Source organism: Trachurus japonicus, chromosome 14 (genome assembly GCF_045865225.1).
Source record: "Trachurus japonicus isolate A0001 chromosome 14, Traja_1.0".
Classification (NCBI taxonomy): Eukaryota; Metazoa; Chordata; class Actinopteri; order Carangiformes; family Carangidae; genus Trachurus; species Trachurus japonicus.
This window is the reverse complement of record NC_140920.1, coordinates 14,534,342-14,546,028: the sequence shown is the minus strand read 5'-3', so window position 1 is coordinate 14,546,028 and position 11,687 is coordinate 14,534,342. Positions and strand designations below refer to the sequence as shown.

The following is an 11,687-nucleotide window of genomic DNA, read 5'->3' as shown; positions in this document are numbered from 1 at the left end:
TGACCGTCTTTATGTAGAAAATAGTTTAAGTTCTGCCAAAGCTGCAGCCAGCTCCCAGTGATGCAATAAGCATAGAAAAGAAGGAGAGTCATGAAGCTGTTAAAGATCTGGTCCAGTGCTGGAGGGTAAAGTTGATCAAGTTCACTCCAAGTCTGATGACTTAGACGTAAGCGTTAAAAAAGCTTAAAAAGCTGAAATAGTCTAAATAAATATATGAATAAATAGAAATTGCACGTACATTTTTCAAATGAAAATTATGTAATCTGTATCAACTCAGTCTTACTAGCAATCTAGTTATTGCGGTCAGTTTTTATCTTTAGGCACATCATGTGTTCATGTGCAAATAATATGCAGACGTAGCCTATAGCTACATTCATTTGCTTTTGGTTTTTGAATGATCAAAAGGGTATAGACTGAAGCTGTTGATCTTATGGGCTATGTGCCTAAACCCTGAATATATTATGGATTAATCAAAATTAAGAACTCCAGGCCCTCGTGTCAATTTGTGTCAAATGTCAGAGACCTTAAGACCAATGTGGGTAAAATGCTTTTGTTTTTAATAGTAAACCCACTGGATCATGGCTATTACGTTTATGTAGAACTTATTTTCCTATAATTTTATTTATTTATTTATTTATTTATTTATTTATTGTCTGTTTGTCTCGATAGTTGTTTGCTTTGTCTGTAGATGTTGTTACCTTTATTGTTAAAAATCAGATGCTCTCAGTTTCATTGTTCATCCCGCGTCTTTTCCGTGTTGGTTTTCCGATTTCCGGTCGTCACAGCGAGACTCATCTTGCTCTTTGTTTCGTCTTGGACGTGGACCGGCATTTTCCCACAACACCCCGCTGCTGCTGCTGCTGCTGCTGCTGCTGCCGTCGCTGCCGTTGCTCTCACAGATGACGAAAATGGCGGACAACGCATCGTCGGTAGGTTCTCGAAAGATGCTAATTTATTTTAGAGACGTTGACTCGTCCCTAGGTGTAAACTGGCATATTGTTGTTCTACAGGTTGAGATCGTCGAGGGCTGTCGCCTACCGGTTCTCCGTAAAAACCAAGAACACGAGGACGAATGGCGTAAGTATTGTCCGCTTGTTTTTCCCGTGCTAAGCTAATGCTAATGCTAATGCTAATGCTAATGCTGGCGGAGCTCAGCTGTTGTGATCGGGCTCCCCGGCCTCCGGTTAAAGCACCGTAAACATCACACTCACAGCCTGGGCTCATGCAGGTGTACACGGTGGATGACTTTAATTTGACTGCTAACTAAGACAGTGTTAGATTCAGAAAGAGGCTAACCAGCTTTACTCCCGGGGGCCGTTTTGATAAAATAATACAGTTTATTGGGAGCGACGAGGTGAAATACATGTGACACCTCACTGTTGTTTACAAAACGACTCGGGTAGATATTCAAGGGAAATAGCGGTCTGTGTGAATGTGAATACAGACTGGCTTACTTATAAATGTCAAGTTCAGGTCTGAAATCTTCGTGGTTGACTCTTGTTTTCATTTCATGTATTTATTTACACAAGTTTCTCTCGTGTGTAGTGATGTTGAGATAACATCGGAACAATAGTGCATGAAAACAGTTGCACACTGAATTGAAGTGGTTTGAAATGACTGTCTTTAATTGTGTTGTCGTACTACCCATGCATAATATCTAAGTTAACTAAGTTATACAGAAGTGGTAGGTGTCATATGGGTCTGCTATTGATTATCTTGGCAAAATGATGAAATGAGCCTGAGAGGTTTGGGAGTGGAAAAACTGCCTCAGATATATTTCCCTACAATGCAAATAGCGGTTTTAGCTGTTTCTGCACTTAATGTGATGAGATTTTGAATATTATCTGATTAAATATGAATGATCCATGAAGTCAAATACAAAGATATTGAAACCCTTTTGGTCATTGTTATAATATTTATCGTGAAATGGTATAGACTGTTACAATCAGTATTTCTTGCTCTGAGAAAAGCATGAACTTGGTTTTACTCAAAGTTGATGACAGCATTTAATGAGCAATAAAAGAGAGGTAGCCTATAGGTCTTTCATAGCAAAATGTGTAGAGTTAGAAAACAATACAGTCAGTTAGAATTGGTTGGTTTTATTTTTCTAACTGACACATAGCGTCATTTTACTTTTCTTCACATGGCATCGTAACAGACTTAGTATTGTGACATTTAATCCTTAAATTTGGTGGTGAAGTATTTGTGTCTGTATGAATATGGAAAAAAAGAGATGTTCCCAGTAAGAATTTATTTATTTAAGTGATTTTGCAGGTTAGATCAGAGAAATGACTCTCCACCTTTACACAATGTAAAAGGGTCAATGACGTGATGCAACCCAATGTCAAGTTGTGTATGTGGTACTTTTTCATAAAAATCTGACTACACAGTCGCACATTATTTGGCCAGAAAGAAGCAGTGTTTTTAGGATATGTCCTGATCAGTATTGCCCTTACCATTTCAATGTCATGTTTTCAGATGAAGGTATTTTTTTTATAGGTACACTTAAATCCACTGTAGGTGGATAAAATATTTAATATTTATTATTCTTTTGTGGTTACACCCTTTGATATTTTCAGGGGCATTCAGTCTTAGTTTTGTTAAAAAGTAACAAATCTGATGCATGCTTTTAAATTTTTTTTTTTTTTTTTTTTTTAAGATATTTCTTAATTGCTCATCTTTCCAGCCCTTATTTGTCACTGACCCAAAAACTGAACATCTAATTCTTCAAATCACTGTTTACTCTCTGAGATGTCAGAAGATTGTTGAAAAATTGCCATCAAAATTTTGTAGAGCTGACCCAAGACTTGGGGCAACTTAAATTGTCCAAGCAACAGTCAGAAACCCAAAATATTGTTGAGCATGATGGTGAAGACATGATGTTGATGACCTGTCTCCCTTTCATACAGCACTGGCTGAGATTCTGAGTGTGAAAGAAGTCTCTTCCAGAAAGCTCTACTATGTCCACTACATCGACTGTGAGTATAATACGTGATCATCTTGGTTGTCTTTCTGAGTTTAACTGTTGAAGTCACTGTGTGGGCTGAATAATGCATCCTAGCAAATGTGAGTTTGTGTAAAATTTCTTGTGTTTCTAGTCAACAAGCGCCTGGATGAGTGGGTCACGTCCGACAGACTGGACCTGAAGAAGCTGCAGTTCCCTAAGAAAGAAGCTAAAACCCCGACCAAGAACGGTCTTCCAGGGTCCCGTCCCAGTTCACCAGAGAGAGAAGTGGTGAGGTTACATGTTACACCACCAAACGTTTCCTCTCAGACCCCCAAACATAACAACAATGAGGTTTGTCTGAATTATTTAACCATGGTTAAAGCAGAATTGTATACAATGAGTCAACATTTTAGATCCCAAGGTCATTTGACAGCTAAAACAATAACTTAGTCATTTTGAAAGATGGCTTTAGGTGTTGTAGTTTTTTTTAGGTGAATGACATAGGTGTTATATTGGGTAGCCAGGCTTTATTACTGTGATATGGATTTTTCCCAGTGTCATAAATTTGAACAAACAATTTTTTTACTGGCAAAAATGAACGTATTACTGCCTCTCAATATGTTTTTTCTTCTTCTTTTTTACATTGTACCCAGCCTCAACACTTTACTTAATTATTTTTGAAAACACATTTTAGGGATGGGTGCTATAGGGTTTCTAATTTTTAAGAAGTATTCATATTGTCTGTTTTCATTCCTCTTTTTTTTTTTCATTCACATTTCGTCAAATTTCCTGCACAGAAATTGTTTATTTCATCGACGTGTTTGTTATTATTTGAGACATTAGTTAGCGTGTGTCTACACTGAGCACTAATTGGTTATACAGTATTGTCCCAAGGGTTAACATGAATGTGAGTTAACCCCTTCCTTCTCTTCCTTTCCGTTCAATTCAGAGGAAGAGTCTAGATCTCAACCAATCTGCCACAACTCCCTCCAGAGGCAAAACCCTCCCCACACCGGTACAACTTGAATTCAACCCATTCCAGAAATGACTGAGGCCTTGTTTAGACCTGGTGTTAACATGCATCTTGTATGATCATACAGCTGTCGGGCCATGCTGAACTGCATGGAAATCCAGATATAAACAACCATGACACAATAAAAGAAGAAGATGATCCAGTCGTGCAGATCAAATCTGGAAGTGATTTAACACACAATGTATCCAAATGTATGTCAGGTGTACGTACTGGAGTTGTCAAGCCTCATTTCAACCTCAAATCTTTAAAGGTAGCTGGCATTTTTTTTCTGTGTTGTAATCTCTTGTGTGGTACTGCTGAAGATTGATGATTTGATGATTTGATGATCTTGAATTATCTTGAATTAGCAAATGTATAACTATCAAATGAAATGGCACAGCTGAGATAAAAGTGAAAAGTTGATGGTGTGTGCCAGCTAGCATTTTATTATGGGGAAAAGTAAAACACTTTTTAATTATTTTGAAGACTGTTTTTTTTTTTCTCAGCTACAATGCAACTCAGTGCAGTTGTAGCTGACGTGTCCAATGCATCTTAATACCAGGTTTAAATGGGGGTGTAGTTTACATTGGACTGGTTTAACCTGGCTCTTTATCAGTGAACAAACTCTAGGTGATATTAAGATGGCACTTCTCTATGAACTAAGACTAGAGCACCCAGCTTTTAGAGTTACATTGGTTCTATTTTAAAAATTTACCCAATAGAAATTGTTGTTTGAAGACAAAAATTCAGATTTCAGTGACGTGTTGGTCTGTGTGTGTGTGGTTTGAGCAGCATGTTTAACACTGTTGTCTGCTGCAGAAAAGGAAAGTAGAGCCCGTCCCCTTGGCGACTCAGGTACCCCCGGCCACCCCCGTGCCCTCCCTGCCAAGTTCAGCTGAAGCCTCTCAGGCGTCTGTTTTTCCTGCTGTGAGGGAAACCAACACCTTTAAGTCCCGTGAAGACCATGACCAGCTCGCTTCACTCACAACAGTAAAGAACATCCTTTTTTAAAAATTATTCTTAAATGTTTGAATTTATGTCTTGTATAATTGGTGTGTGTATTTCTTATGTTTGTGTAGCAGCAGAACGGCACCGCTCGACGACTCATCCCCGCTCAGCCAGGGAGGAAGAGGAAAGCTAACTGTGGAGGAGCTGATGAGGTCTGTAGCTTAACTCTGATTCTGTTTCTACACTCTGGATTTTATTTTCTCATTACAAATGTCAATGTTTTTTTTAGTTTTGATTAGTTTTGCTTGATTTTACCCACTTTCACTTTGAGCCATGGCAGCTAATTCATAGCAGTCATTTAAAGGGCATTTCCAGTCGTAATCAATGTTTACCTCAGATATCAGGTCACCTATGATCAGTTAATTTCATACCATCCATACTCCCAACTGCAGCGTGTGGATGTTTATATTTGTTTTTGTTCAAGAATCTATTGTTTTTTCACTGTTCATTAATGGGCTCCGGACTAATTTTCAAATTGTTCTGTGGTCGCAAGTAACAGTATCATTTAAATTTTAAAATTGGCTTTACAAATAAATTAAATCAAAATTCTGACTTGTTGCTCTCCGGGTCAGAGAACAAAAAACAGTAGAGGGACTCTCATAGAAACAAATGATTTTTCTTTTTTTCATAGAAACGAATGAGGGACGTACACTCTGAGCCGGAAAGGAACAATGCAGAAGCTGCGGTACGTGCAAATTTTGCCCTGATGTTCAAAACTTGCAGATCAGAGTTGGAACCAAGTCCATCAAGCCACTGACCCATCAGCAGCAGCTCAACTGTTTTACTGAATGAAGCCGTTGCTGCAGCTGAACAACGTTCGTACATCATCTCAGTTGACAGTGGCTGCAGAGTTTGTCGTATAAAACAAAGACGTCTGTCAAACTCACTTTAAATAATTGATCTAATTAGTCTTTTCCTCACGCTTCATTCATCATGTGTCATTATTATCTACTGATGAACCCATCCTGAAATGTACCACAACTACTAATGATACACTGTAGTGCTTTCAGTCTGCCCCTTTAACCAAACTGTTCAGTGTAAACAAGAATCATTTTATTCCCCTCTTTAGTTTCTAAAAGCCTGTGTTTTTGTGTCTTTTTCTGCCAGATGATAAAGGTTTTGCAGTATAACAAACCTCAAAGTGCCAGTGTCTTTCTACCACCACCACCAGAGGTTTGTTTTATTTCCTATTATTGCCAATTGATTGTGTGGTGTTGTCCAAATTCAACTGTTCCTTTGTGGGTCCAATAAAATAGGGGTGCTGCTTACCTCTGACCCAAGTTTAGTCCTTTAGATAACATAATCAACCATTTTTATAGTGATATAAATTATTCATCAAAGTCTAAATGTTTAAAAATTAATAAATTACAACATAAGGTGCTTAATTTGATCACACAGATTTTGGTTTAAAATAAAATAGCTACGGCAGGAGTGGTTAATGTGTTTAATGTCCACGTTGTTTACTGCTAGGATTCTCAGGACAGTTCGGATGGCATCCCAACCGCTCCCCGCATGACGGGCAGTCTGGTGTCCGACCGCAGCCATGACGACATCGTCACCCGGATGAAGAACATCGAGTGTATAGAGCTAGGACGCCACAGGTTAAAACCCTGGTACTTCTCGCCGTACCCACAGGAGCTCACCACGTTGCCCATCCTCTACCTCTGTGAATTCTGCCTCAAGTACCTCAAAAGCCTCAAGTGTCTCCAGAGGCATTTGGTAAGAAAGAAGCACCAGTGTGTCACCACCAGCTTAAGCTGAAGATGTTGTTCTGCATAGATATTTCTCATCCTCTTGTGTCTATCATCATCTTTGACAGACAAAGTGTAACCTGAGACATCCTCCAGGCAACGAGATCTACCGCAAAGGCACCATCTCGTTTTTTGAGATTGACGGCAGGAAAAACAAAGTCAGTAATATGGATATTTTTTCTCCGAACATTAACTGTTTTTTATTTAGTTTTGATTGATATTTATTCCTGGTTTTATTTTTCCAGACTTACTCCCAGAACCTATGTTTACTTGCAAAGTGTTTCCTGGATCACAAAACCTTGTACTATGACACGGACCCTTTCCTCTTCTATGTAATGACGGAGTACGACTCCAAAGGCTTCCACATAGTCGGCTACTTCTCCAAGGTACGCACAGTATACAATAACATGGTACAGTGTGTATACTTCACTGATAGCGACAAAACCAAACTCAGTTTCATTTATATTTGCAGGAAAAAGAGTCGACTGAAGATTACAACGTGGCCTGCATCCTGACTCTGCCTCCGTACCAGCGGAGAGGATACGGCAAACTGCTCATTGAGTTCAGTAAGTGTGGTTGTTGCTCACGTTCAATAGATATTAGTACGTTTGACACATTTTCTCTTCCTTGTCTACTTCACCTGTGCTAATTATCTGCTCACGTTGCTTGTTTGTCAGGTTATGAGCTGTCCAAGGTCGAAGGGAAGACGGGAACTCCAGAGAAGCCGCTCTCTGATCTCGGTCTTTTGTCCTATCGCTCCTACTGGTCCCAGACCATCTTGGAAATTCTCATGGACCTTAAACCTGACAATGGAGAGAGGCCGCAGATTACCATCAAGTATGTTGGCATTTTATTTTAATCTTTAACGCTCAACTCAACAGTTATTTCCAGTGCAGGAATTTGATAGTTTGTTCATTCTTCATTTGACTTTTCTTTCTCCTTCCCTCAGTGAGATCAGCGAGATCACAAGTGTAAAGAAAGAAGATGTCATTTCAACACTTCAGTACCTCAACCTGATAAACTATTACAAGGTGAGAAACAGACGCTGCCTGCAAACGGCTCTTCATTTTATGATTTCATCTAAAATTGCTTCCAAGTGTCTTCATTTAAAATAAAAAAGGATAAAAGTTGGCAACTAAAGAAAATGTGATCCATGAAGTCTTAACATTGAGTTTACCCTGAGAGAGGAAGCTCAGTTTTTATTTGAAGACATTAACACAATCATTCATTATTCACCAGACTTGCATTTCCTTAATGGATGATAAAATGGTGAAATCTTACGATGCCTTATGCAGTTAATGCCACAGCCAGTGACGAAACATACCCAGTGGTTATTAGAAGATGGACTAAATATAATACTGGTCATATTTATGAAAAAGCTCCCAACCACAATCACACCTGAACAAATTCTCATGCACCCCACTGAATCATAAAATCTTTATGTATAATTTACAATATATTATAATAATGCTTTCTGCAGTGCAGGAACTTGAACTCAGTGGTCACATCTAACTGAGTTTGTTTTCTGGAACTTATTCAGCACTTACAACAGTACTGTGGGCCTAAAATGATTTTTTTTCTTTAATCAAAGGCCATTGAGATGCATTCAAACGGCAGATGTGATGTAACATGTTTAAAGCCGTACTCTGTTGATCGGTTTTAAATAAATGATTCTGGGGGAAATGATTTTGAAAATAGACAGATGTAAGACACAATTAAAAGAATTTGACTTCTTTGATGGTAAAGTGGTCGAGGATGAAATGTTATTTTGAAACATCAATTTGTTTTAGTCTGTGCTGTAGAGAATGTGAAATGACTGTGTCTTGTCTCTTGGACCCAGGGTCAGTACATCCTGACTCTTTCAGAGGACATTGTGGACGGGCATGAAAGAGCAATGCATAAGAGACACTTGCGCATAGATCCTAAATGCCTTCACTTCACACCCAAAGACTGGAGCAAGAGGGGCAAGTGGTAGAGGCCCAGCCTGGTTCACAGGACACACACCCCTCCCTCCCCCCAACTGCCAGATCGCACACTTGAAGCAAGCAGTGGATTTGATAAAGATTTTTTTGTCTCATCAAGAACCTCAACAACCTTTTTGAAACCAGACCCAAACAAAGAACATGAATTGTCACGAGAAGCAGACGCTTTTATTGTGAATATGCATCATATATTGTGAATATTAAAAAAGAAACACACAAACAAAGGAGGAGGACAAAAGAGAGACAGCGATGCCACAAAGAATCCCTCAGAAACAAACACACTTTCTACTGTGAGAAAGAGGTTTATGACCAAACGGTGCGTTCAAAGTGAGATATGGTGTCTGTCTAGTTGTGTAGATTAAAGCCTGAAATAGCAAATGTACAGACGACCTAAAGAAAAGAAGATGGGGGGTTTTTTAGATTAAAAAAATGACTTTTTTCATTTTTTCTTGGTAAGAACAAAGGATATTTATTGTCCTTATATTCAAAAAGGAAGTTTTCCATTTCTACTTTGGCCACCACAAACATATCTGTGTGTCTTCTTGTCCACACTCTTTGTCTCTTCCACAAGAACTACAAGTAAAATGTTGTCATCACACTTATTTATGTATAACAGAAATCACTGTAGCTTTCTTACAATTTGTATTTAAGAAACTCAAGTTGATGGAAAATGCCTGAGATAACAATAAGACAACTGATCAGTGTCTGAACAACACTCCAAAATTTTTGTTTCCACTTTCTACTTTTTTGAGTGTTAACAGAGAAATATACGTGGAATAAAAATATATCAGCCGTGTTGTGGAGGTTAGATAGCCTGTCCATACAAATTCTCGTGTCTACATACAGATAGTATTTTATCTGTTTATTGTGATTCTCCCAGAGTGCCTGAATTTTAATGTCTCTCGTTTGACAAGGAGAGCAGAAATGTGCAAGAAGTTCCCTGCTATCGGCTTCAGGTTATTTGTAGCGACTCGAGGTGAAATATGGCTCACTTATTTAAGTGTAAATATATTTAAATAAACACTCAAAACTATCTGGATGCAGACAAAAAATTTAAATAAACTAGACATCAATACCTGCAGCTGCAAGAACCAACATGGTCAGTGTGTGTGTGTATGTGTGTGTTAACATTTTACAGTAGTCGCACTGCTTTTCATTTCTGTATATTTTTAATAGAAGTGTTTATGCTCTTTGTGATCATTCAGGTGAATATTTCTTTTTCTCAGATCACACCCTTTCATGATCATCTGTACACAACGTGCAATGAGACAAATCAATTCTCCCAGTTAAACATGTTTCCTGTAACTGTACATACTGAAGCTGATTGTAAAAAAACAAAACAAAAACAAAAAAGACAGAAGCCATGTTGAACTGTTAGAGGAATGTAAATTTTGTGTACAGTTGTCTTTCTTTTTTTACTTAATGTAAACAGGCCTCACAATATTAACAGAAGACCTAAATGTTGATATCTTACTTTCATTTTGTGTTTTTTTTTATGTTTACATGTCACAAAGGATGTTGAATTTAGCTCGTTGAAATTATTTAGTATACCTTTATGTGAAACACAGTCGAGAGTATGATTTGAACATTTGATATAAAAAGCTTGTCGAATTGATTAAAAAAGAAAAATCATAAAACCACTTAAAGTTTTCAATTTATGAATTTCAAAATGAATCTCACCCCTACGGTGGCCCCAAGAGCTCAATACACTGCAACTTTACAAGAGACACAAAGGCACAAGAATCTCAGAAACGGCTTTATCAATTTCACAACATCTACAGATACACAAACATGCTGCAAAAACAGCACAATGCACAAGTGTTTTCATGGACACAAAGAGGTGACAAACCAGCTAACTGTTAGATTGACTTCACCAAACAAACTCACCTCATTTTCAAACATCATGAACAGGTCAAGACGCCCTGAACAAAGCCAGACCCACAGTCCCTCACTTGTTTGTGTCCCCGGAAACTCTTCTCTTGTGTTGTGAGGTTTTGCATACACTATTAAGTTGATGAAATTGTTTTCTGAATTAGTAGCTTGTTTGTGTCTTTGTGTTTTCTTAAGTTGCAGAGCATTGAGCTCAAAAGGTCTCAGCACCACCCTCTTCATAGACACAATTTTTTATTGGCACATGCTGAAGATACAGTTACAACAATCGTCAGAGCACTGGTGAAGTGTAATTGAAATTGAAAAATTGAAATTGCTTATGGGTGACTCGTCAAACTTAGGTTGAACTCCTCTTTACAAAAACAAAAAAGTATTTTTACATAGGCAAAAATCACTGCAATATATATAATTCATAACATTACATGTGGCCAGCCAGAAATACTGTCACGTTGAACTGTAGTTTCACAGAGTTTATAGAGCCCTTTTCCACCAGGGGGCAGCATTACACATTTCCTTTCCTGTGTGTGCGAGATAAATTCAGACCACAGGCTGAAATCGGGCATGGGAGGGGAGGGGAGGGGAGGGGAGGGGAGGGGGGCATCCTTGTTAAAATCTAAATGTAATAGTGCGACCTGACCGCTGTGATAGGATTACAGGCCTGAGTAGATCTGAGCAACAAATGGACACCTGCACAGGATCAGATGTTGGTAACCCAGGCTACCAGATTAAATAACTCAGAGTATGATCTCAAGCTGTGGATGTTTGGAGCCTGAAGGCAGCGCGCGCCGGGGTCGATAATGGCACTTTTCTCCAGGAGCAGGTCGACGCTGCAGCTGTTGGTCCACATCCACAACACCTTCACATCTGGACACGACACGGTGAGGTAAAGCAAACAGTCTGCACACAGGCCTCTGTTTCACTCTTTACCACAGGTTGTGTCATTGCATGCATGTTTTTTCATCATCTGCGATTGTTTTAAAGTTTAGTTTCGGTTTGAATCAATGCGTTTCTGTAGCAGTTGTACCTCGTAAGATACTGACGTGCGAGAAGTGAATCTGCAGTTTTCAGGTGAAATGAAATGCTGTTTCATTTCTGCA

At 38.6% G+C, this 11,687-nt stretch overlaps 1 protein-coding gene across 7 annotated transcripts; it reads left to right on the top strand.

Moving 5' to 3' along the window:
- Positions 1 to 889: 889 nt before the first annotated feature.
- On the top strand, positions 890 to 10,340 carry LOC146974466 (histone acetyltransferase KAT5-like). 7 transcript variants are annotated; one of them, XM_085797847.1, is made up of 17 exons: positions 890 to 929; positions 1,011 to 1,077; positions 2,910 to 2,978; positions 3,099 to 3,235; positions 3,897 to 3,962; positions 4,048 to 4,230; positions 4,779 to 4,949; positions 5,042 to 5,119; positions 5,599 to 5,652; positions 6,075 to 6,140; positions 6,438 to 6,686; positions 6,787 to 6,876; positions 6,964 to 7,104; positions 7,191 to 7,284; positions 7,396 to 7,555; positions 7,668 to 7,749; positions 8,559 to 10,340. In XM_085797847.1, exons 1-17 carry the CDS (start codon positions 900 to 902, stop codon positions 8,691 to 8,693), a joined length of 1,872 nt encoding a protein of 623 aa, XP_085653973.1. In that variant the 5' UTR covers positions 890 to 899; the 3' UTR covers positions 8,694 to 10,340. The 7 variants fall into 7 exon arrangements, with proteins under 7 accessions (XP_085653973.1, XP_085653978.1, XP_085653975.1 ...); XM_085797852.1 differs by lacking the exon at positions 4,048 to 4,230; XM_085797849.1 differs by lacking the exon at positions 5,599 to 5,652 and having other exon boundaries at positions 5,045 to 5,119.
- The last annotated feature ends 1,347 nt before the right edge of the window (positions 10,341 to 11,687 follow it).